We start from the raw sequence: 25,947 nt of genomic DNA, 5'->3' as shown, positions 1-25,947 counted from the left end.
TGATCACAAGAAAATCTGCACTGCTCAGTCATGACAAGTGGTTGATTACTTTGAGCAGGCTACAGAAAAAAGAAGACCACTTTTTAAAATGTTGCTGTTGGTGTTGGCTACCAACAGTAAGTAATCCTGAGATGAAAATGTGTGATGCTGGAGTCTGCGTATTTATTTATGCTTTATTGATTCAAATTTAATGAAATGTCTAATGGCAAAGGCTGGAACAGTGCAGGCATTGATCTGGCTGTGATTGAAGTGATGGTCAGTACTCCTGTGTTGCTTACATTGGACCTGGCCTCAGAGATTAGAATAATATAAGCACATAAGCCCTTCCTTGTTCCTCACCTACCCACCTATACCCCCCTCCTTCTCCTGCTGCACTGCTCCTTCCGACCACCTCTCTCTCCCAATTCCTTTCTCCACATCTACTGCGTCTCAATACATTTTTGAATTACATAATCACACCAAGCATCTTCTGCAGCATTTTCTTCTAAGCTGACCACACTTGAGAAGAGATCTATTAGCCCTCGAAAAAAATAAGCAGCTGTTATCCTAATGAGGTGACAATTAATCCAAATCCTGTCACTGTGTAACTCCCCTAGGACCAAGTAAGCCTTATCTGCAGACTGCTTTGCCATTTTTATGTGTATGGACCTTGCCAACCCCAAACCACTCCCCCCTCTCCCTTCTTCTCCACCTAGCAGATGTTAAGCAAAGAGGGGGGTAACTTTGAGGGGGGTTATGTTGAGCACAGAGACTCCTCTCAGGACCATTCCTGCCAGTAAGAGAAAAAAAAATACAGTAAAATAAATATATTCAGCGGGAAAGCTAAATCAAACCAGTACGCCAAGCTGAATCACACTATTTGGAACGACATGAAAGAGCAATTGGATGCTTGTGAATACTTCTTTCTCTGTTGCTGTGTTCAGTTCCAACTGTAAGTAATTATCTTCATGTATGCAACTAGTCGATGCTGCAACCAGTAAACACACAAATACAGTTGCCACATAAAAAATTTATTTTAAATGCAGGAAACTGTATTGGATATAAAGAAATGATTAATAGTTACAAACTGTAAGTAATACAATTTAAAATGACACTGTAATGGACCGATTAACTATTTTCCAGTAATGTCTCAATACTTAAGGATGTTGTTGTACAATACTTTAGACACAACCAGACAAAACACACATGCTGACATTTAATTGATAACTTGGGTTGCTGAGTTGCACTAAAATGAAAATGTTATACAAAACTGAAATGAAAATGTGTGTGGCTGTCTGTTTCATTGTTTGCAGCCATCCACCTTGTACTCAGATATAAACGCATTAAACCCTCTGCAGACAGGTTTAGTGGAACCTTTGTCACATTCTTTTTTCTCAACCCAGGTGTTTGATTCCAGCAGATACTGCATCCTATATGAAGAAGAGAATGAACGGAGTGAGAATCAAACCGTAATGAAATTACACATCTAAAAATATCATTGAGTATACTTACACTCCAGTTGAGTCGGTTGTGGAGCCATCTTTGCCCATGATAAGGTACTCTTTTCCCAAATCTAACTGTCCCTTACACTGACGCCTCTTAGCAAACACTCGAACAGAATCTTCAGTCACGAGAGAATCTCGATCTGGTAGACAGAGCATACTTCTTATGTCCATTGTATTCAAACATAATTGTAGATAAATTCACATATGCAACACTTACTTGATCTGAGTACTTCGTTCACATTAGTGCTGTATAGGTCAAAGTTACTCTTCGTAGAAATATTGAGAACTTGAACTATATATGCTGAGAAAAAAAGAAGAATCAACCAATAAATAACCATTATTTTGAGCTGTTTTACAGCTTGTGTCATTGTGATGAATGAATGGATTTGAATTCTTTTTTTCAAGCTAATATTAGATGCTTTACAATATGCTGTCTTGTGCAGCACTGACCGTAATCGACTGTAGGAGAGAAGCAAGCATGTTCATCACGGTCTCGCTTAGTAATTCTTCGATTTTTTAAACCTTTGAGTATAGTTTGTACTTTATGACAGGGTCCTAAAGGAAAGATAAACATAATACAGTGAGGAAATCTCAAAGGTGAAACTAAAGTATTCACAGGTGTTTGATCGCATGGCTCTTAAAATTATGGCCTACTTTCTGCACATTGGCACACATCTTCTGAACACAGTTTGGAGACCATCTTGCTCCTTCGGGGGGCAGAGTAGAGTACACTACATTTTCTGTCTGCAAATAAACCGCAAATAGCCCATAAATTACTGGCAAAGATGACCCTTCAAGCTTATCAAAAAAAGAAGAAGACACGGAATAAAAAGCTTACTTGGTTCATAATAATCATAGAACACAGCTGGAGCAGGCTGAAGAAGGCCAATTGCCACTCTCTGTACAGCATCAAAACTAATACATTCCTCTGGCTTAAAGAGCTACAGTGAGAGACAACATCTTTTAGTACTTCACATGAAAAATGTTTGTGTATGTAAACAGAGTTCAGCCTTACCTCATCGAAATAGAGCAGCACTCTTCCTTTAGAGACTTCATAATGAGAGATGTATCGTTCAGGTTCCATTTTTAGCTGGGAGGAGACAGTTATTGAACATTTTCAAGTGATAGCAGAAGAAAAGACAGTTTTATGAGTCCATTCCTCCATTTTACTGGTTTGTCCTCATAGTTTTGACATACAAATATGAAACTAGAGTTGTGGGAGGGCCAGCTTGTTCTAGAAATGTTTTTCTCCATTCTGTGTTTTCAGATTGAAGAAAGTTTATTGAATGATATGATCAATGTTACTGCAGAGCCAAACAACAATGAACTAATCCTGCTTAGAAGTATTATATAATAATAATATTATAATAATAATATTATAAATTAAAGGCGCCTTTCAAAGCACTCAAGGTCACCTTACAAGGCACATATAACACAACAACAGTACATCAAACAATACAAATCAGGTAACATTTAGTGCAAAGATAAAGAATAAAGAAGAATAAATATGAACGTGACTTCAAAGTGCATTAATATAATAAATAAACAAGAATGAAGATTGCATAGTTAATGGGAGACAGAGTAGGCCACTCTGAAAAGGTACGTTTTCAGGCGGGATTTAAAGGTGGAGACAGAGTCTGAAGTGCGAATGTCAGGTGGGAGAGATTTCCAAAGGCGGGGGCAGATCAGCTGAAGACTCTTGACCCCATGGTAGTTAAGTTGGCAGATGGGGCAGAGAGCTGGTTGGCAGAGGAGGATCGGAGAGTTCGGGAAGGTGTGTAGATGTGAATAAGTTCAGAGAGATATGATGGTGCCAGGTTGTGAAGGATCTTGAATGTGAGGGGTAGATTTTTAAAGTCAATGCGGGATTTGATAGGGAGCCAGTGAAGTTGCTGCAGGGCAGGAGTGATGTGTTCAATAGAGGGAGTTCTGGTTATGATACGAGTGGCTGCGTTCTGTACAAGTTGGAGTTTGTGGAGAGATTTCCGCGGAAGACCAAAAAGGAGAGAGTTACAGTAGTCCAGATGGGATGTGATCAGGGTGTTTACCAGGATAGTAGTGCAGGTTGGTGAAAGTGAGGGAGGGTGATGGTTGATGTTACGTAGATGGAAGTATGCAGACCGAGTAACGCTATTGATGTGGGCTTCAAAAGATAGTGTGCTGTCCAGGATGACATCCAGGCTCTTTACTTGGGGGATGGAGGAACAGTGGAATTGTCGATGGACATGGAGAAAGTGTTGAGTGTTGCTAAGGTTGATCTGGTACGATGAGGAGGACCTCAGCTTTTTCGCCATTAAGTTTAAGAAGATTTAGTGAAAGCCATGATTTAATTTCCAATAAGCATGTGTATGTGTATCTTATTCCCTGTGCCACAGCTCAATTTGAACTACTCAAAACATGTCAACTAGCCAAACTGTTGCACTGGGTGACATATTCCTTTGCCCAAAACCAGTGGTTACTGTCCCCCACCCCCATCAATTTGCACCATGAGAAAGAACTCCAAATATTGATACAGATTTTTCAAAATATTTTCTCTCAAATCTCAAATCTTTAACATAACACCACACACCAACATAGGTAGTAAATAGCAGTAAATAAAAAAGTTGTCAGCCTCAGTATCTTATCATCATTGGAAATATCAGGCCTACATCCAATCATTTCTGTAACTTTCTGAAACTGATAACCTTTCTACAAGAGAGTGCAGATATCCTCATAATTTTATTTGTTTTGTTGAACCATGTGAGTCTGTGAAAATTCTTTATTGAGCCATACATTGAACACAGTAGTTCCTTTCATCTCTGTTAGCTGTCCTCCTGGCAGAATTTTGAGCTCTGTGTTTGGATGTGTCTTGTCAAACGTACACTTTGATGGTGAACATTTGTTGTTAGCAGGCTTGTATCTATTACTTTTAATTCCAGAACTAGATATTTTCTAACACAGTTATGTGAGAGGGTGTTTCAACTGAATGTCATGTCACATTGTATATACAGAGAAAAGTAATGGGACTTTTACAGGGAGACAGGTACAACCAAAATAGTTACTCCCACTATGCTGAGAATGACAATTATGAAGAGAAGGTATAGACAGCTACTAACCTTGTCCAGGTCCTGTGTTTCAGCCTCAAATCCACTCAGAAGTGTGATGTCAGCGATAGCCATTCCTGTGAGATTACTGGTCAGGCTGTAACTACACACAGGAAAAAAAGGAAAACACTGGCTGGTAAAGATACTGGTGAGAATTTGTGACATTTTTCTAGTGAAGCTCATTGTTCCACAAAAGCCAACAAAGAGCAAATTACATCTCATTCAACTAACCTGACACAGACTTCGTAGGTGACTATGTTGTCTGAGTTTACGATGTCAACATCTCTCCTGTTTCGGGTACGAGCATCAAACCACTCAATTGCTGACCGTGGCACTCGTGTGTCTTTCTCCTCATTGACATCGTCGTCATCATAATAATCATAATTTTCTATTATCTTAGCTGGAGAGAGAGAGTGTTTTATGTATAACTTTAATCAGCACTGCATCAGGTTTTGATTTGCTATCAGTGACTTAAGCTCACCAGTGTACTTCACTTTCCCATTCACTGTGACATTGATAAACAGTTTTTCACAGTTGTCATCAGGTTCAAGTAAATGGTAAGCCTTCTTAACCTACCAAAGAAATTGAGGATTTACTGCATATTATAGATTGTTTCAGCATTCACAGAGACTTTAATCAAACTTACTTTAAACTTGATATTCCCTTGTCCTGTCCACTTCACAGAAATGTTGTTCCCTACAAATTTCTGGGGGGGGGGGCAAAATAAACACAAAACAAGTAATCTAAGAATGAGTTTAAATATTAATGAGCGTATTTCAATGTTATGGTAAAAATGCATACATACCCTAAGATCTACTTCCACCCTCTCCTTATTTTCCAGTGCAAGCTTTACTATGTTGCTTTTTCCTGGGACTGAGAACTCTGCTACTAGATTTGCTGCAGGACGTAAGGACCTCTTTAACTCATATTCAGAAAGGGCTTCCAATGCCATGACGGTATCCTGGACATGATAATACAACATTAATATCATGTTTAACATCCCTACTCTAAAAGTTAGTTTGGGCTGTAAATGCATGATGTGGGACCACGCAGAGGATATAGGGGTAATGTCCAAAAAACGTGATTTTTGTGGGGTTTAAGCAATTCTCAATCTAGCAATCCAGTCACCTGTGATGTTGTATAGCCTCCCTCATAGTTTTCTTGGGTGGTTAACCAACAGGCTGTCTTGTCTGCCCACTCAGTGTGCCCAAGTGCCACTGTAGTTAGGAGGGCATAGGCTGTAGTCTCTATTGTGATAGCATTTGCCCTCTCTTGATTACTTTTACTGACATCAGTTGTCCACAGATAACAGCCATCCAACCCTGATAAGTAAGAAACAGACAATAAATCTCACACTTTTCAAATAAATAGCATACTATGACACATTCATTTGTTAAACTTTGAACTGCAATGAGTACGTTTGATCTTACGGTTGGGCGACATATTAATAAAGCTCATGGGATAATAAAAATTAGTCATTGGAGATTTATCTTTTACTTTATTATCTCTAGCTGTATTAGGTGATACATCAATGAGCAGGTCTTATTGTACCAAAATGTTGTTTTGTCTTGTCTTAAAAGCAGATATTTCTTATTTTATCTATAGAACAATTTCCAAGGGATTTCCCATAAAATTGATTATATCAAAATTATACCAAATATCGATATTGCAAAACAAAATTATATGCATCACAACAAAGGGTTTTATCCATGTCACTCCTATTTGCTTTGATTGAACATGCCTAAAGTAGCCTTGTCTTGAAGTTTTTTCCACACATCTGTGAGATCTGCTCCTTTTGGCAGGCACACTGCGAGGCAGTAGGCTGTAATGGCCACAGCATAGGGATGCTGAAGCTCCTCAAAGTGTGAAGTGAGATATGTTGTTGATTTTAAAATCTTTGCCATCTGGAAGAAAGCACAAGTGCATATGTAGCATGCTGGCAGATAGTGAATATTTGGGATTTTAATTTGCATACAACAATAACAATACTTTGTCTACAGCTATCCTTTGAGCGAAATGCGGTCGGGTGCAGTGTGAGCTGGGCAGCGGCCGAAGGCAGGAACCTTGGCGGTCTGACCCTCGGCTGCAGAAGCTAGCTCTAGGGATGTGGAATGTCACCTCTCTGGTGGGGAAGGAGTCTGAGCTGGTGCGTGAGGTTGAGAAGTTCCGGCTAGATATAGTCGGCCTCACCTCGACGCACAGCAAGGGTCTTCTTGAGAGAGGTTGGACTCTCGTCCACTCTGGTGTTGCCGCTGGTGATAGGCGCTGGGCAGGGGTGGCAATAGTTATTGCCCCTCAGCTTGGTGCCGGTATGTTGGAGTTTACCCAAGTGGATGAAAGGGTAGCCTCCCTCCGCCTTCGGGTGGGGGGACGGAGCCTATGGTCCGAGCAGCAGTTCAGAGTATCCACCCTTTCTGGGCTCCTTGCTGCAAAGCACTCCCTCTGGGGATTCCCTCGTTCTGCTGGGGGACTTCAACGCTCATGTTGCGAGCGACAGTCAGACCTGGGAGGGTGTGATTGGGAGGAACGCCCCCCCCCCCCCCCCCGATCTGTACCCGAGCGGTGTCTTGTTAATTGGACTTCTGTGCAGATTGTCTATAACGAACACCATGTTCAGGCATAAGGGTGTCCATATGTGCACTTGGCCAGGACATCCTAGGCTGCAGTTTGATGATTGACTTTATAGTCGTGTCGTCGGACTTGCGGCCGCATGTCTTGGACACTCGGGCGAAGAGAGGGGCGGAGCTGTCAACTGATCACCACCTGGTGGTGAGTTGGCTCCGATGGTGGGGGAGGATGCCGGTCAGACCTGGCAGCCCCAAATGTATTGTGAGGGTCTGCTGGGAACGTCTGGCAGAGTCTCCTGTCAGAGAGAGTTTCAATGTTGTGGGGCTGTCATGGTTGACACGACTCTGCAGCATCGCATGGACATCGGGGGCAGTGCCTCTGGATTGGCAGACTCGGGTGGTGGTCCCTCTTTTTAAGAAGGGGGACCGGAGAGTTCCAACAATAGGGGGATCACACTCCTCAACCTCCCTGGTAAGGTCTATTCGGGGGTACTGGAAAGGAGAGTCCGTCGGATAGTCGAACCTCAGATTCAAGAGGAGCAGCGTGGTTTTCGTCCAGGCCATGGAACTGTGGACCAGCTCTACACCTTCTGCAGGATCCTTGAGGGTGCATGGGAGTTTGTCCAACCAGTCCACATGTGTTTTGTGGACCTGGAGAAGGTATTCGACCGTGACCCTCTGGGAATTCTGTGGGGGGTTCTCCAGGAGTACGGGGTATCGGACCCCCTGATACGGGCCGTCCGTTCCCTGTATGACCGGTGTCAGAGCTTGGTCCGCATTGCCAGTAATAAGTCGGACTTGTTTCCAGTGAGGGTTGGATTCAAACAGTCCTGCCCTTTGACACCGATCCTGTTCATAACGTTTATGGACAGGATTTCTAGGCGCAGCCAGGGCGTTGAGGGGTTCCGGTTTGGTGACCTCAGGATTGAGTCACTGCTTTTTGCAGATGATGTGGTCCTGTTGGCTTCATCAGACCGTGACCTCCAACTCTCACTGGATTGGTTCGCCGCCGAGTGTGAAGCGGCCAGGATGAGAATCAGCACTCGATTTACCAGTCAATCTTCGTTCTTACCCTCACCTATGGTCATGAGCAAAAGAACAAGATCGCGGGTACAAGCGGCCGAAATGAGCTTCCTCCATAGGGTGGCCTGGGAACGCCTTGGGATCCCCTGGGAAGAGCTGGACGAAGTGGCTGGGAAAAGGGAAGTCTGGGCTTCCCTACTTAGGCTGCTGCCCCCGCGACCCGACCCCGGATAAGCGGCAAGAAGATGGATGGATGGATGGACAAAAGTATTGCATAAAAGCTATTCAAATTCAGGGTGACATTTTGTGGAAATCCATTTAAATGTTTTCAAGACATTTCTCTCAGAACCACACATGTCAACTTCATGTTGGCTCTAAAGGAAAATCCAGGCATCTGAAATGATTAGGATACAGAGCCTGGGACCTATGAATAATCTGTCCAAACCTGCATAACTATGCAACTAAGGATTGTTGTGATATTTCAGCCCTATTACCATCCCAAAAATTCTGTATGTCTTTGTATTATCTCACCATATTATTCTTGCTGTCAGCTTCCAGGAATTGAAGGGACCGGTGCAGTGCAAGAGTTATGAAAGCTGTCATTGATGCATCGTGGTCATTGCCTTTCTACATTAAGAAACAATAACATATTAAAATGATTGCTATTCAGTTTGTTGACACCTCGATTACTGTTCTGATATATATATATTCTGATATATATATATACATATATATAAAGTATATGTGTGTGTGTGTATGTGTGTGTGTATGTGTTTGTATATATATGTATATACGTCACACATATACACACACACACACACACACACACACACACGCACATATATATATATATATATGCATAAATATATGCATAAATATATATATATGTATGCATGCATGGTCTAACTGTATGAAGTAGCTCTTAAAAGAAGTTACCAGAATTCCTTTGTGTAGCACTGGCCATGGGTCAGTGAATGAACCATCATTGTTCTGTACGGAGAGCAAATATTGGACTGGTTTTCTGATCTCTTCATCTGCTACAACCGTAGGCCTCCTGCCCTGCTGTCCAAAAGCCACTATCTGACGCTCTGCCATCAACGACAGATATTTGAGAACAAGGGCAGTCAACCTGAGGAAAAAAATGCATAAGAAATAGGAATGGATGGAAAAATCTGGTTTGTAATTTGAGATGTTTAAAATGGGGAATGTTGATTTACTATGTGAAATATTAGAATAACTACCTTACATGTCAACTATCAGGTCTCTCCCCTCACATGCTGACTTCAATACATTTTTTGACTATTCACAATTCACTGTCAAAAAACAATCTCACGCCCTCAGTTTGTGTAAAATCCATCGGCTCAGCATTTAGCAAAGAGACAAGATATCCCGGGTATGTTAATCCAGCTTCGTAGTACAGGCCTCAGGTCCCTTTTTACAGTCAACTATCGCCTCAGCTCTGGGTCTTACTGCCTGAGCTGAGGTTTGCAGAATCACTTCTTAAACTTATCTTTTAAATACAGCATTTTATTCATGTTTACCCAAGTTTTTTTTAAAGGTATTTTAGTCTCTTTTGTCTCTGCTTTAAAATGTTTGTACAAATAAGATATCTTATTATTATTATTATTATTATTACATCAAATTCAATAAGATTTTAAAAAGACAACATTAAACAGATACTCACCAATTACTAGGTTTCCCTGAATACCATGGTCGATAAGATAGGCCTCGCCTGAAACCTTTAACTCTCACATAACCTGACAAAGAAAGTGTACATTTTGTTTAAAAGAAACATGTTTATAGCCCTGTTTGTTGCACACAGAAGTTATAACATTAACTACATCCCTCGATACTCATGAAACAAGAAGAGGATGGAACAGCTTTGTCTACTATCATCTAATCTACTGAATACATTATATTACTGTCTAAACCAAGAAGTTGAAACACCATTACAATTCATTAACAATTATGCTGTACTATTAATAGACCCATGGCTTTATAATGCTGTCTCTATTATATTTTAATTCAAAATCAACAATATGCACCAATATCAATGAGATATTTATTTTACAGTGTATGCTATAAAAATGCAAAAAAGACATGCATACATATTATTATAGATCTACTTATCAAAGGCATTATTCAATTAGCTGCTTGATGTGTTCCTACCTTTCTCAACCTTATCAAGAGCATCATCTCTGCTGCCTGCAGGCAGGTTAAACCATTGCTCACTCAGGTCAAGGTAGCGGAGGGCCACAACTGTGGGGGCCATTAGTGACATTGTCTGTTCCAAACATCCATCAGGCAATGTGATCAAGTTAACAACCATCTTAGGTAAAAGAAGGCTCCTTACATGTGAAATGCTATATCCGTCCTCTGTCAGGTTAGAACATTAAAAGGGTAAGATACTGTCATTACAAGGGTATATGAAGTGGATATCTGAGTACTTATGTATCTGTGTACATATACCTTCCACTGAGATGAAAATGTTGGAGCCGGAGTCAGGGACTGTTTCATCTGGTAAAGTCCCATCAATATTATCAATATTATTTGTGCTCCTTACTATTATAATGGAGAGAAGTAAATTGATTAAAGCAAATGTAGATGTAAGGTAAAACATATGATGAAGAATTAAGAATGAAGTATCATTAAGACACAATGAAACATCTCACCATCAAATTTAATCACTCTGGTTGATTCTTCTTCCCTTTGTACTCCTTCTGTCTACAAACAAATTAGGCAGAAGCATCATCATAATCAATAGCGAGATTCAACAATGTCTTTGTCAATGACCTCCTCACTAGAGGAGAGGAGGCAGGAAACTCAGTAGCATCCTGCACAAAAAGGACCCCCCATTGTTTGGTGTTTTTAGTGAACTGTAGAGCTCCTTTAGTGCCAAATTAGTGATGCCAAGGTGCTCTACAGAAAGATTAAGGAGGTCCTTTAAACCTGGTGCAGTGAGGTTTTTTAATGAACATTGCTGTTGACTGCTGAGTGTTGTGGATTGTTCGATTGATGTTGTTGTGGTGCTTTGCACTTAACTTGTACTGCCTGAGTCTGTATGTTTCATGCTGTATGTTGGCTGTTTTTGTGAGAAGGTGACATTCAATTTCCCCTTTCAGGGATTAATAAAGTACTTCTTATCTTATCTTATCTTACTCACCAATACATTCAAAAGCTTTTCAAGTGCATCTATTCCGTCCCCTTCCTCCATATCATAGAGACGTATTTTGATGGGTATTGAGCCGGTTACCATTGGGACAGCAGAGAAGGAGACTAACTGGGAAGATCTTTCTTCCACTGTAATGTTAACAAAGGCGGAAGTGGTGGCTGAGCCAGGCGAACACAGACCTTCAGTTTGTTCCATGTGAACTGCCACCTAAAAAAAAAGAGGAAATGTGTTCACAAAGGAAGATGACATTAAGAATTGAATTTCAGTCTTTTGCCAAGAAAGTGGTTACTGATTAAAGTACCACAAAACATGAGGTTATGAAGTTATAGCTACCTGTAGTGGTCTATCACCATAGTTGTAGATAACAGGTGAAATGGATAGTTGCTCATATTTTTTTACCGAGTATGGCAGTCTCAGAGACACAAATGCCTTCTTAAATGCTTTGACCTCAGATGGCTTAACTACACAGAAACCTGAATGAACCATAAAGTGAAGCACAGTTATTAATGAGATCATAATCATATAAGTCAGATGCATTAGAGAGGTGGGACGCTGTTATTACCTGTGGTTGGAGATAAAGTGACGACCTGAATCTCCCATGTGGTGATGGAATCAGGTAGATGGAAATCATAACTAAAAGAGTTTTCAATTAAAAAGAAATTATTTTATTGATTATTCGTTTTTAAATGCATCTGGTAATTGCTTTGTTTTTGGTCGTTTCTTTTAGCTGATAGAGTTGACCAGAATTTCTTACGTTTTTTTGTTATTTACTTCGAATTCTTTGAATTCAAAGCTTGGGGGGAAAAATCTTCGAATGTACTGAGCAGTGCTGTCAAAGAAGAACTGTTCAATCTCAGACATGCTCACAGCTACAAAACAAACAAATGAAAGGTTTATGACCACCATTCAATAGTTATAAAATTCTTTTTAAGCAGGCAAAGTTTTAAATGTCCACATTATAATTCATCTCACTCCTGCCGAGTTGTTTCAGGGCATCCTCTTCAACCTTTTTTTGTCTCAGACGTTCTCCCTCAAGGCAGCATTTCAAAAAGACGTCTGCACAGACTGAATCAGGTTCCACCTGAGACACCCTCTTCGCTCTTTCTTGACATGTTCGTCTCATGGGGATGAGAGAAAACCCGCGAACACAACATTCTTGCAACGTTTTATCAGAAAAGTTAGATTCTGAAAATGACATTGAAAAGTACATTTTAATATTTTATTCTTACCAGAAGTATTTTACACTATCTCAGGCTGACACTGTGATACCAGAATGTTGTCTCTTACTTAAGCTCATAATTTCCTGCTGAAGGTCCACAGAACGGCGTTGTCGTTCAGATTGTGAACGACAGACAACATCTGGAAAAGTCGTTTAACAACATTAAAAAGTGTAGCTCAAGGAAAGAAACATGTTTTATTAATGTTTGTAATGAATCATATTCCTGGTTTCAATTCATTTGTCATGGATTCCTTGGTAGTATTTCCAAAGCAGTAAATTAAAGGATGGTCCCAGCTACATTTTAATCTCTGACTTCATTAGCTGATCTTAGTTGATCTCATTATCAAAAATGTGTTCAAACCACTGCACTGATCTCAAACATCTTAAACACATACGTATGTCTTACTTGTCTGCAGCTGTATGTAGTTTTGCTATTATTTGGTTTGGGATCAAACTAAAACAATCTGCATGGCGAGTTATCACTATTGTTAGGTAAGAATATGTTTCTTGTAATCTGGGTGAAGCCTTTAAAACAAATCCTTTCAAGTGCAATAGCCAATGTCCCACTGCCTGTAGATATACTGTATTGTTTAGTGTTTATTTAGTGTGCTGTAAATTTCAACCATAAATACTGCCGTAATGTTGCTTTTATCTTTTTTTTTTGTTTTGTTTTTATCACATTTAAACTGATGAATACTGTTAAATATAAACATTTTAAAGTGATCTAATTTAGCATTTACATTTCAATAGTGTTTTTTGAGCAAATTTTGACATTAAATGATGAAACATGACTCATTACTCATTAGTCTACTCATAAGGAAGGAGTTCATCATTAATATGTATGTACATATTGCATATATCATATCTATTGTTGAAGTGTTGATTTGTGACAAACACTATTAATGTTGTTCTAGTTTACTGTTATGTTCATAGTTGTAGAGTAGAAGATAACAAGTAGACACTTGTTCTGCTGCTGTACTTTTGTCATACCTGTTCTTCCCATCCCTTCGCTGGACTGAGACGCAAACGACAAGCCAGCATCAGTTAGTACAGATGCTGGGTTAGATCCTCCACCGTATGAGCAGCCAAGGTCATATGACTGCATAGAGGAAAACACCTAAAAAGTGAAAATGAGCAGGAATTTACTTATCACATTATAATATGTACAGTAGGTTGAAAAAAATAATCTCCGTCTCTTGTGAAAGAAAGTAAGTGTGTGAAAGTATTACCTGTTTGGCTGTGAGTTTATTGTCTGCTTTGAGAGCATAGAAGGCTTTATCAACTGCCAGCAAAGCCACTTTTGCTCTCTCACCATGTAAATCAAATTCTAGCCTTGCTCTTTTTCCAGGAGTAAATGGTGCTTTTGGGTCCACCTAAAATAGAGTTAATATGTTATAAAGATCTAAACAAAAGTAAATATTTTGTGATGAGAAAGAAGGATAATTGGCATGCAGCCTGAAGAAGAGTTTTTTTTTAAGAGACTTTTTTTTAAATACAGAATGAACCTTTTTAAACACACAGTCAATAGAGGTAAAGTTCTGTTTGTCTACTGTCACACTCTGCTCACATTGCACCTTTATCTCTTGTGTTTATTTACCTTGACCGTTATCTGACATTCATCCCTGACATCTACCCATATAGAGTCAGCAATGATGTCACCATTCTGGCTGTAGAAGTAGCCAATCAGACGGAAGGATGGCACCATGTCAGCGGTTATCGCCAAGTTGGATCTCACTGACTTACCAAGTCGCAAAGAATCCATTTTTATTATGACCCCACGGCTTAAGACCTTCAACAGAGACAATTGAAAGTGTTTAATTGTGGCAAAATGCTGCTCCTCTTTCTTAAAACATATTGTATTCAGTCAGATATGCCTCACCATGTAGTATATATTGCCATTATCTGGGGCGTTGTTGGTGTTATATGTCACTGATAGAACGTCATTCACAGAGTACATCCTGTTGGTAAAACTCAGGTAAAGGTAGCTGTCATGTGGAGATGAAAACTGTTGAATTACTTTCCTCTTTTCTAGGCCATCTGCAGACACCTATTGGAACCAGAGGTGAAAACTGTTGAAACCGAACAAAAAAAAAATTGAACACCTTTTATGAGTTGCCTGTGGATACTAACTTCAACAGTAATGTCAGCAGTTGTTTTGTGAATATTAAAGACAGAAACCACTGCCCCCTCGCTGTCAGTGGTGCCTTCCAAAGATTTCTCAGTGGAGGCTCCTACATCAATCTTAACTGGTACATCAGCTGCTGGGGAGCCATCTGGGTTACGCAGGGACACCTGTGATAACAAGAAATAAAATGTTACACATAAATTATTTCAGTTATTTAAATACAGTAGCTGTGTACTCATTCGTTACCACCACATCCAGTGGAAATCCAGGAACGTAATATGAGCGAGTTCGAGAGAGATCCATAATGTATGGGTGGGGGATGATAGGAAGGAAAACTTCTGCTTCTTGTATTTCACCACCTGGTCCAAACAATGAATACAGAAACCATCAATAGTATAATCGCAGTGCTCCTAGATGCATATAACAAAGAAAGAGAAACATCTACTGTACTTGTCACAGCACATCATTTATGTAGGTTAAAAAAATAATTATTTCATCACATCATAATAGTATTAGTAGTAGTAGTAATAATAATAATAATAATAATGATGATGATAATAATAACAATAATACAAAGATAAAAACAAACAGAAATTTTAAAAAATCAATAGTTCTATGTTTTTCCCTTCTCTGAGGTTTCTGGCATTAACAATAGCATGCTGTATATAGTGTGACTGTGTCTTTTACTTTGTATGTTGGTGACAAATACTCCCAAATAGAGTTGTGCTCCACTTTGCTGCAAATCAATGAGGGTTTGACCCCGCTGATCTCGGATGTGCTGAATTATTTTTGCCATGGTGTGAGCCGCTTTTGCATCTCCATACTCGACCTGCAAGAAATGGCTTTTTGTTGTTGTTGTTTTCAAGTACTGTAACACTTCATCTGATCTCATATCTTGAGATTCTCATATCTTGATATTATCTGCTTTATACGTTTTGGATATATGTGTTTTCTTACCGAACCAGTCAACTCCAGTCCCTTGATAAAGTCAGGATTCGTTGTGCCTTTTGTTACCACTCCGAACTGACAGTGGTAGGCCCCATTAACTTTCTCACCATATGAATACCTACAAAAAATCATTATAACAATGTGACTGTTGAAGTGAAGACAAAAAAAGCCTGAAAATGTAATGATAGAGACAATTAACCCAAAGAGAACATAACTACATGTAGACAAAGCTAAAAGACCAAAGGCTGATGGACGTACCGAGTAATGTGATGTTTTAACTGGTTGCTAACATGTTAACTAGCTGTAACCTTGAACACAATGTTAACAAACTTCATAAAAAAATGTAAGGGCTGTGAATTTGTCAACTTTTTTTTTTAGTTCTCCTTGCATATTGTAGCCAAAAGGGATCAGTAGGGAGAGTGGGGTAAGTAGTGCCAATTTTTACTTAAAGTGCCCTTAAAACAAGGGGACAACAGTAATGCCTCCAACTAAGATATCTACATATAGTTTAGGATGCTGTGCATCCCTGGGAACAATTACTTTGGATCTTAAACAAACAGTTTGAGAAATATAGCTTTAGAAAAAAAAGTGTCCTGTGGCACAACTTGCCCCCGGTAGGGGGTAAGTTGTGCCATTAGAGAGAATACAGTAGGGTAAATTGTGCCATTGATAATTGAAGTAAAACAGATCATTTTAATCTCACAAATGATAATGCTATATAAAAGTAAAACAAATTCAATACAATTTACTTATAAAAACATTCGTATTGTGCTGCTAGAGGTGAAATTCTCCTCCGGAGCATAGAAGGGTTCAATGTCTCCTTTTTGTATTTGTATTTGTGTGGCATGATGGTCTAAAATTAAGAATATCACATAGTTTTAGTGATCAAATGTAAGAATACAATATACAATAACAATAAAATACAATTAAGTAATATATCATAAATAATCATAAGTTGGGTTAAGTTGTCCCAGTGGCACAACTTAACCCAGGCCTTTGGCACAAATTACCCCAGACCCACCATTTTGAAAAAAATGTATCCCCCAGCTGTTTTGAGCTAGTATCATGCTAACTGTATATACTCATGCTGTAGCTTACTAAAGCACTAAAACATGTATGAACTGTTTTCAAAGTTGTCTACAATTGTTCAAACACAGCATTAAAAAAAACTTGATCATAGAAATTTTACTTTGGAGGGCAAAAAATTGTTTTTTGAACTTAAATGTGCCAACCTCTCAAGCCAAGTGTCTCCCCTCTTCACAAGATGAGTGAAATGGATGCCTCTTCAAAAATATGTGGTCACATGAGCAACTTCTTCTATGGTTTTCTAGATAACCGGGGTGGAACTACTTACCCCTTGGCACAAATTACCCCACTCTCCCCGCTTTAACAATAGATTTACTGGGAAATTAATCAACACTTACATGGCTGAGATGGTGAAGTTCAACCACTCATCATTCAACAAAATGTAGTTCTGATCCATTGTGATGCTCACCTCAAAAGTTGGTAAAACTAGGATGTGTAATAATGGAAATGTTTTAAAAATGGAGGGAATATTATATTTGTTAGCTCAAAAAGGTAAAACACTCTCATCAAAGTAGTAGTTTACCAAATTTCTGGACTTTGAACTCTCGGAAAGCAGCATGGGCTTGATCATCGTCATAGTGTGCCGTAATGTTCCATGTGCCCATCCTTTGTAAACAAAACATATGTTATTATTTGTAAGTTGGTTGTGCTAATGTTTTACTTTATTGTAAATCTGTTTTCACATACTTAGAGACATCAGGTATGGTGAATGTGTCTCTGAATATTCCCCCTTTTGCACGCTTAGGAGATTTCAGTACTCTGTTCCCGGCAGCATTCTGTCATGAAATGACAAAAGCATGAATTATGAAATCATTTTAAATGTGTGCAGATGTGTGCAGAAAATGTATCTACTCACAAACACTGATATGTGTAGAACATCATCAAGTGGCCTTAATGTCTGGTCAAGAGCGAAAATCCTGTATTTCACTAAAAGAGAGTAAATCAATATAAAACGGCTTTGAAAAACACGGTCACAATCATATTGTACACTTTTTTTTACCTGTCTCTGTTGGGTTGTACATTGGCTGATCAGTCTGGATAAAAATGTGCCCTCTGTGCTTTGATACCAGGACCCTTGTCAATTGTCTTTTACTGAGGCCGTCTGCCGCTACCAGGAGGTAGGGAGGTGGTGGATCGATTGTTGACATAATATCACTGTCTATCTGTAAAGATGAAAATGATTTTGGATCATGACATCTCAGACTTGTCTAAATTTGTACGACTGAGGATGCTTTGGTAACACTTTATTTTCCATGTTCTTTTAGTAATTTGCAAATAATTAACAGTTATATGACATTTTATAGAAATGACAGGGCAATTTGGTACTATTTGTGAGCAAAAACAGGAAAAAGTTGTTGGAAAGTACACACCTATTTGAATTCATATGTAGTTGTTAATTTGAAAAAATAATTAACTTGTATGTCAAACTACATAACAGCATATTAGGTTTCTTTAAACAGTTTCAAAGGACCAATGTGTAGGATTTAGCGGCATCTAGTGGTGAATTTTCAGATTGCAACAAACCTCCCCTCTCCCCACTCCCCTTCCAAATGCATAGAGGAATACGGTGGCAGCATAAGGTCCTAACATATGACTACATGTGAACCCAATGAGTGGTCACTTAATGACTAAATCAATTCAACACTTCTTTGTTATCTTTTATTGACTGTGTCAAATTGCACCATCCTCTCTGTCAAATATCCTAAACATTTAGAATAGCATACATAGTATATTTTAAAGGAACTTTTAAATTAAGACATAACACAAGTTTTTCATACCATGAGCTCAACTGTTTTGATGTCAGCTTCATTTGCACACGAAATGGTTTCCTTCTTAGACACCACAGTACCAGAACTCTCATGCTCCAGATAGAGAGTAACAGGTTTATTTAGATTAGCCCCTTTCATCTGGACAACAACTTTCTCTTTAACCCCCATATGAAACACAGCAGGGGCTGAGATAAAGAATCTGCACAAACAAAGATAAAGATTAGTATGTGTATACTCACTTTTACATTCCCCGACTATGCTTATAAGCAACAATATTGCATGTTTTGTCTAATCTATTGCCTTGAAAGGATAATCATGAGACACTCAAATGTTGTTTAATGTGTAGATATCAAATCCTAGAAGACAGAAAGTATATTGTAACCCTCTCTTATAGTTATTATTAACAGTTGTTGAAACTGCTTGTTTAAGTTTATTTGCTTACATTTCATAACTATATAATGTATATCCATGCAACTATTCCTGCATTTACCTGTCTGTTTGCGTTGAACATCCTGTGTGCACGGTCAAGATCAGGAGCAGTATCGAAAAGATGCGTTCCTTCATTGTGCAGCTTCTACCTCTCTGACTGCACTGACACATGCTTTTAAGTAACTGGGGTTTTATGAGTCATCCAGCCCTGTATTTCTCAATCGCCCAATCTAAAAATGCCCTCCCTCTGTTCTTTTCTTCTTAGATAACTGAAAAATATGTACCATTCCTCAGAGTGATGTCGCACGTAGCATGTGCTGACTGAAAATATTGTCATGGCTGATAATGATGTGTACAGATATGTGACATACTTACTGATTCATTAATGTGTACATTTATAGATCTAAACAGATTTACCTAAAACAAGGTTAACAGTATGGAGATCAGATCATAATGAACTGACCACTGTTTGTATGTCACTACTTGGCTTGCAACATGGAAAGTGTTTATTTTTGTTTCACAATGTGTAATGATGCCCTGACTGATCTCTACAAGCCAGCCAGATTTCCCCCAAGTCATGTGATTTACAAGAAATCAGGTTTGGACTGTTTCGATTTTGATTGGAGTAACTCTACAACAAATTGTTCAGGGGGGATTTTTAGAGGTCAAATACATAAATCCCTACTTGCATCAGTTTCTTCAGTTTAGTGAATATATATTTTATATATAGCTACTCAAGCTGCTTATGTGACACATGATCAGTGTTCTGTGCAGTTTATTTGTAACTTTTTAATCCTGATGATGTGTGTATTTGCCAGATCATGGGCTGAATGGAATATAAAAAGCTGCCAAAAGATGTTGTGACATCATGGGAGAATGATTAATGACATAAACACAGACTCTCATCAGGTTTTGATCAAAGTAACAAAAGATATACAAAAACAATGTAAGAAACGTTATTTATTCTTCATACAGATCAATGAAAGAGAGAAAGAGAGATTAATAAAAGGACATCTATCTTCTAAGAGCATATACGCCACACTATTAGCATTAAAACACTGATGGGACAGAGAATCACCTTTTTTGCCATCTAAAAATATACCAGCACTACAAGTGACTACATCAGTGTTTACAGCTTTGTAGAGTTTAACCAACCATTAAGTGTTCTTCTTTCTTATAGACATAGCTTGTATGTAAATGTAAACATCCATAAAAATCTATGCAAAGGTTTTTGAAAGAATTTAAGTGCAAAATTTTCCCAGCTTCTTTCTCAAGATTTCTTGACTGATCTGTAGCCTCTGAAATGTTTGACCTTGCAGGGACATTTTCCAACACGTGGGGTAAAATGTAATTACTGGTTCATCTGTAACTGATCTTATGTCTACACATAATAGATTGTTGTCATAGTATTTTTAACAATTGCATTTTTAAAATGTCCTTCAAAAGATTCAGATTTAATAATAAATAGTTGTGACATCAAGATTTAGCTTAAAAACAGATTTAAAAAATTGTCTCATGTTAAGATACAATCAAGCAAACTCAGTTATAGACAATAGAAATGGGTAAGTCACGATCGTTTATACCCAACAACAGATTTGGCACATGGAAGAAACATCTTTGTCAGCCTCCATTTAATTTAGCCAACCACAAGCCATGTGGCCTTTTGCCAGGTCATATACTCATCCATCACTAATCTTATTCTCCCTTCATAACAGGAGATAAAAAATGTTAACTTTTTCACATGTATCTGTTGAGCAAACTAGATAAGCAACTAACCCACATGTTCATGATTTCAGACACACACACACACCTAAAACAAATTAAACAGTTTGCAAAGCTTTCCACTGTTTATGGAAAATTTTAAATGTCAAGCATAATATCAAAAAAATATCAAAGTCCTGCCACCAGAAGCTCAATTTGACTTTGAATGGAGAAAACCTGATTTTAATCACACTCATTTTCAAATCACTGTATTCAAATTAAAATGGTTACTTACAGATGTCAATATTAATCACTTTAAGTGTTAAAAATAACTTTGAGAGTTCCAGAATGTTCCCTGCAGAGACAAACTTTTTTATAATGATTGAAACACAGTCTCTCCTTAGCACACAAGCTCATATCACATGTTTCCTGTGTTGATCTCTGCAGTAAGACGTTAAAGGAAGTAAATGAGAGTCTGGTGCATGATGTCCATCCACAACTCCTGGATGTGGAGAAGTAATACAAGAATTGCGTTTGGACAATCAACACCAGACTCCCTGTCATACGTGGGATGAATAGCAAAAGTGTCTCTTATTCCTGGGAGCAAGAGCTGCAATAAATGAATGAATGAGTTGTCAAATCAAAACAAATACAAAATCTGCATCATAAAATGTACTCAAATCTTCTCAAAGCTTCGGTTCAAGCCTTTGCTGTTGGTTAGGAGAGTGTAAAATGAATTACATGTCAAAAGAAAAGCAGGCTACACACCAAGAGTAGTGGTTTCTTAATCCAGATTTTAAGTAACCCACGTTCCAAAGGTTTCTACCCCTGAGTCCTCTATTAAATATATTGTTACTCTAACAATTGATTTCACTCCTTGTTTATAAACTGACTTTTTAGAAAAATAAACTTGTGAAAAAGTGAAAAAGTAAACTATTTTAGTACTTACAATGATAATAATCCAAGATAAGCAACTATTAATTATGTGTCCCCGTGCATATTCAATATTAAACTCTTATTCTCTCTTACTTTTTAAAAAATATTGTAAAGTCCACCCAGCGTCCGTCCTCAACCGCTGCTTGTTCAGTTTGTCTGTTCATGTCCCCCTCTCTGTCTCTTCCCCTCTATCCATCTCATTTCATGCAGGAGTGGGGTTACCTAAGAGACTCGGCCTCAATGGAGAAAATCTCTTTTTCTACAATTAACTGTGAAAGTGTCAGAAGGAAAAGAAGGGAGGGATCTACGGAGGGGTGCAGACTCAGAGAAGAAAAGGAGAGAGGGGATGACAGGAGTGCGCATGACAGGTAGAGAGATGTAAAGTTACAAGCTAATATTTGCAATTTTCTAAGTCTAGACATTTCTGGAATAAATACTTGTACTGAAAAGTGTGCTTGCTGAACACATATATAGATCTGTTTTAGTTTAATGTTGTGCCATCAAACAGCACCATTTCATCCAATTTTATGGTTTAATAATCTATTTTCTGCAATATTGAGTGAAACAAAATACTTTATAAAAAAAAGTCACAGTGAATGATATATTTTTATTCTGTATTTGGAACTGAAAGGAGTTTAAACACCTCTAATGAACATATATGTTTCAGTTTTGTAGCATTGCATACTTGAATTGGGATTAGGCCAAATTAGGTTGCATTACACTGATCCCAGTGAAAGTGAATTATGTCGATCACCATAATTGCTTAAAATGCAGAGGGAGTGACCACTGGGTTACTATGGAGAGATGTACACAAAAGGGTGTGGCGTGGGAATGTCCCCAGGGGTCAGGAGTGAGGGTGAAAGGGTCAGAGGTCAGAGCCAGCTGGACAGCACACAAGAGGAGATGAGGGTGAGAAAAGGAGAGAAGGGGGTAGCCCAGGGACTGACTGACTGGACCCAATGAGACATTAACATTGAACTGATAGGAGGCTCACTGACCAATGCCTATTCAGGGAGAAACTAAGCTATGACACACTCATGTGTAATGGTCCGTGGTAATTGACAAGTGACAAGACCCTTATTGTGGATGCAAAAGCAGTTATCAAAATGCAGCAGAGGATTACAAGCTATAAGTATTGGTATTCAGTAGTTATATGGAGTTATTTAATTCTGTCCTGCAAACATACCAATAAAAAGGTTATATGTATTATCTTTAAAACAGGATAATATATGTAAGTGTTTAAAAGTATTAAAGTCACTTCCTCCTACACAGGTGCCGTTAGGAATGTGGGATGCAAACACAATAACTTTTTTTTTTTTTTAATTAAATTGTCATTTAAAGACTTTCTTCAATATACACCAAATGTTATCATTTGTTTCTCATTAGTTGAAACTGACAATTACATACAGGAATAAACACATATTTTGCAACAAATTTGAATGTTTTTCACAGTTTCTTCATTTTCTACTTCAAGCAACATCGACTTTAACACATACTAACAGACAATGAGAACCTATTTATACATGTATGTAAAGTTATTTATTTTAAGAAGGGAGTGGAGTTTGTATTGTGTGGTAAAAAGTGAAAAAAGAAGAGTAAAAATATGCAAACACTGAGGATATTTCTCCATTTACCACTTCCATAGAGTTAATTTACATTAGCATTTATGTCATACAGTTTGTCATAGAGATCAGTAAAATCCAGTTTTGAACATTGACAACATTTTATCATTGCCAGTTCCCATGGTTATAGATGATCTGTGTACCTCAGGGGTGCAGACAGGTGAGTGTATGTGTGCTCTGTCCTCCATGTGGCTGCTAGTGAAGGTCAGGTCAGTGAGGGCAGCAGGCAGTCTGGATTGGGGCCATACTCTGGTGGTCTAAAAAGACAATCTTTGGGGCCCAACCCAAGAGGTCAACATGCAAATAGTAACCCCCAAGTGAAAGACATGGAGCAGATCAATCTTCTCACATTACTCTTGCTGCCCATGACTGTGAATATGCACGCCTACACACCACATGAGGTTTTCATATTTAATGAAATTCAATCTCAACAATAGAGGAGGCATCTGTATTTCAACAAAGGTATAAGCGTGATGTTATATGTGAGAGTTAAAATCATCATATCCCTTCTCATAAATTCCACTAGCTTGAAGTTATAGTAGGCTGGTTGAAAACGTTGTACTGAATGCTAGAACAATAACTGTACAAGCAAAGCAAGTATAACCAGCACAAATATGCAGTTTTTCCATATATTATCTTCTCACTTATCCAGCACAGGCATGGCAAATGAAATTAAGTTTTTTTGCCTCAGGCAAGACAACCCATTGCTGCCCCCCAGTGGCCTGAATGGCACCAGTAGCCCCACAGTAATATTTAACCTCAGATCCTTGACCTGGGGCCCAGTTCTGGTAACAGCCAGTGGCTGAACTGGTCCAGAACCAAAAGTCAAAGTTACAGGTGTAGCGTAGGCCTAGCCAGACATAGGCTGATGTGGCGTTTCTTGCCTTTTCAGCCACCTTCTTCTGAATGTCTCCAGTTGTAATGTGGACAAGGTCAACATGATGCTCCCTGCAGTAACTACTAGCTTCAATCCATGTCATGTTTTCCTGGATTAATATCAGGTTTTCTGTAGGACAATAGAACATAAACAATAGAAAGTAAAATAAATAACTTATATTTAAATATTATTTCACAGTGCACATTTTGTGCAAAATGAACACAGAAACAGAAATGTTGAAAATACTTTGCACAAAATAACAATAAATGTACCTGAAGTTAAATCCTGATTATTGTCAAGGGGCATTAGAGTTGAAGACCGTGTACTGCTCTGGCTTGAAGTTGTCAGTGTTGTTAAAGCAGAGATTTGTCCAGTAGTTGTGGGTGTTACATGTGTTGCTGTCATAGTTGACATTTCTGTTGTTGCAGTGCTGATCTCAGTAGGGTTCACAAATGACACAGGAGCTGTTGTTGTTGTTCCATTAGTAGTGGTTCCTGTTCCTGTTGTTGTCAGTTTACTGGGGGTTAAACTACTGCTATTTGGTTCTTGGCTAGAAGGAACCACAGTGAAATGAAATGTTATGACATCACGAGATGAACGGTGAGGTGTTGTCAGATTGGTTGGTAGTTGAGCTGTTGTGACGGTGTCATGTGTACTTGTCTGATTGGTGGTTGTTACAATTGATTTCTTTGCTGTAACAAAAAATAAATAAATCAATTAAAAAGCCAAGAAAGGATGACAAAGATAGATGCAGCTCTTTTGTCACATTGCATTACACTACATTGGCATATAGCATTAAACACACTCTGTTTCCTGACAGAGAAAGTTTGTGACAACACAAACAATGAACAGCCACTTACCCCCATGACAGACAAAATTGCGTTTGCTAGTGCATTTCAGGTCATTCCACTGCCCGTTGTCTTTGAATATGGCAGCAGCACAATTCTGACCTATAAGGTAATTCGGTTGACGTGGTTTCCAGTTGCGGAATGATGAGGTGCTCCCATCCGACCACTTCCATGGATCTCTGAAGAGGCCAATCCACGCAGAATTTGACACTGACACATTTCGTACTGCCTCATTCTCTTCTGATGAGTGTATACTGACAAGATCAGACAATAAGCCCCTGCAATGACTCTGAGCATCCCTCCATGATTTGGTTCCAGCAACAAAAATGTGACCACTGGTATCACCATTGCCTGCAAATCCCAAAGTTTGATATTTTTACCATAGAGAACATAATGACCTTTTGGAATTAAAGATTATTTGTGGCACTGGAAATAACTTTGACTGCAATATTTTCATTTTACTTACCATGACAAATAAAACTTCGTTTATCCCCACAGTTGCTTACAAACCAATCACCATGTGTATCCATTGCTGCACATGCATCTTCTTTTTTTTCTTGAGACTCTCCTGCCCTCCATTTAAAAAAATCCTGTTTTTGATTAGGCTTAGACCAGTGCCACATCCACACATCACCAGTCTCCAGTCCTATCCAGGCTCTGAGACTGTTATTTGAAACCAAAGTGATTAAATCCTTCATATCTGTTGCATTGTGAACTGTAGCTAAGTCAGTGTACATCTCTTTGCAGTGGCTCTTTGCATCTTGATAGGTCTTTAGAAGAGTAATAAAGTGAAAGTCTGAAGATCCCAGTGTGAGGTAGCAAAATCCTGTCGGATAATAGGTAGTGTGAGTTGCAGCAGTTTGAGTACAAACAACAAAAGAAAATTTGATTCTGTGGATCATTTCCAACTTTTTCATGCCGTTATCTTATACTTCAAATTGTCATCTTCTACACAAATATCCACTACAGTTACACATTTACACTGTATTATACATTTATAAATGGGATATAACAAAAAACAAGTTACAATAGGAAAAAAAAACATGGTACAAACCTGA

At 38.5% G+C, this 25,947-nt stretch overlaps 2 protein-coding genes across 3 annotated transcripts; both read right to left on the bottom strand.

The window, feature by feature from the left end:
* Positions 1-991: 991 nt before the first annotated feature.
* Positions 992-19,094, bottom strand: c4b (complement 4B (Chido blood group)). Of its 2 annotated transcripts, XM_053327438.1 has the most exons (41): positions 18,967-19,094; positions 18,486-18,675; positions 17,708-17,870; positions 17,564-17,634; positions 17,395-17,483; positions 17,231-17,313; positions 17,046-17,133; positions 15,631-15,739; positions 15,361-15,502; positions 14,920-15,032; positions 14,679-14,840; positions 14,428-14,595; positions 14,146-14,337; positions 13,778-13,921; positions 13,539-13,665; positions 12,617-12,688; positions 12,302-12,514; positions 12,084-12,198; positions 11,892-11,962; positions 11,663-11,802; positions 11,321-11,536; positions 10,830-10,881; positions 10,627-10,719; positions 10,327-10,533; positions 9,842-9,914; positions 9,094-9,286; positions 8,689-8,784; positions 6,309-6,471; positions 5,696-5,889; positions 5,373-5,528; positions 5,214-5,273; positions 5,049-5,139; positions 4,799-4,967; positions 4,580-4,670; positions 2,500-2,574; positions 2,323-2,425; positions 2,139-2,228; positions 1,935-2,039; positions 1,702-1,785; positions 1,492-1,624; positions 992-1,409 (listed from the first exon to the last, which is right to left on the bottom strand). In XM_053327438.1, exons 1-41 carry the CDS (start codon positions 19,074-19,076, stop codon positions 1,280-1,282), a joined length of 5,136 nt encoding a protein of 1,711 aa, XP_053183413.1. In that variant the 5' UTR covers positions 19,077-19,094; the 3' UTR covers positions 992-1,279. The 2 variants fall into 2 exon arrangements, with proteins under 2 accessions (XP_053183413.1, XP_053183414.1); XM_053327439.1 differs by lacking the exons at positions 992-1,409; positions 1,492-1,624; positions 1,702-1,785; ... (2 more) ...; positions 2,323-2,425; positions 2,500-2,574 and having other exon boundaries at positions 4,623-4,745; positions 4,783-4,967.
* A 4,714-nt stretch (positions 19,095-23,808) lies between these two features.
* LOC128366813 (uncharacterized) lies at positions 23,809-25,419 on the bottom strand. The gene is made up of 3 exons (XM_053327579.1): positions 25,356-25,419; positions 25,013-25,240; positions 23,809-24,170 (listed from the first exon to the last, which is right to left on the bottom strand). Exons 1-3 carry the CDS (start codon positions 25,417-25,419, stop codon positions 23,809-23,811), a joined length of 654 nt encoding a protein of 217 aa, XP_053183554.1.
* Between the last annotated feature and the right edge of the window lie 528 nt (positions 25,420-25,947).

Source organism: Scomber japonicus, chromosome 10 (assembly GCF_027409825.1).
Source record: "Scomber japonicus isolate fScoJap1 chromosome 10, fScoJap1.pri, whole genome shotgun sequence".
NCBI lineage: Eukaryota > Metazoa > Chordata > Actinopteri > Scombriformes > Scombridae > Scomber > Scomber japonicus.
The sequence above is the reverse complement of the archived record's forward strand: the minus strand, read 5'-3'. Positions and strand labels throughout refer to the sequence as shown.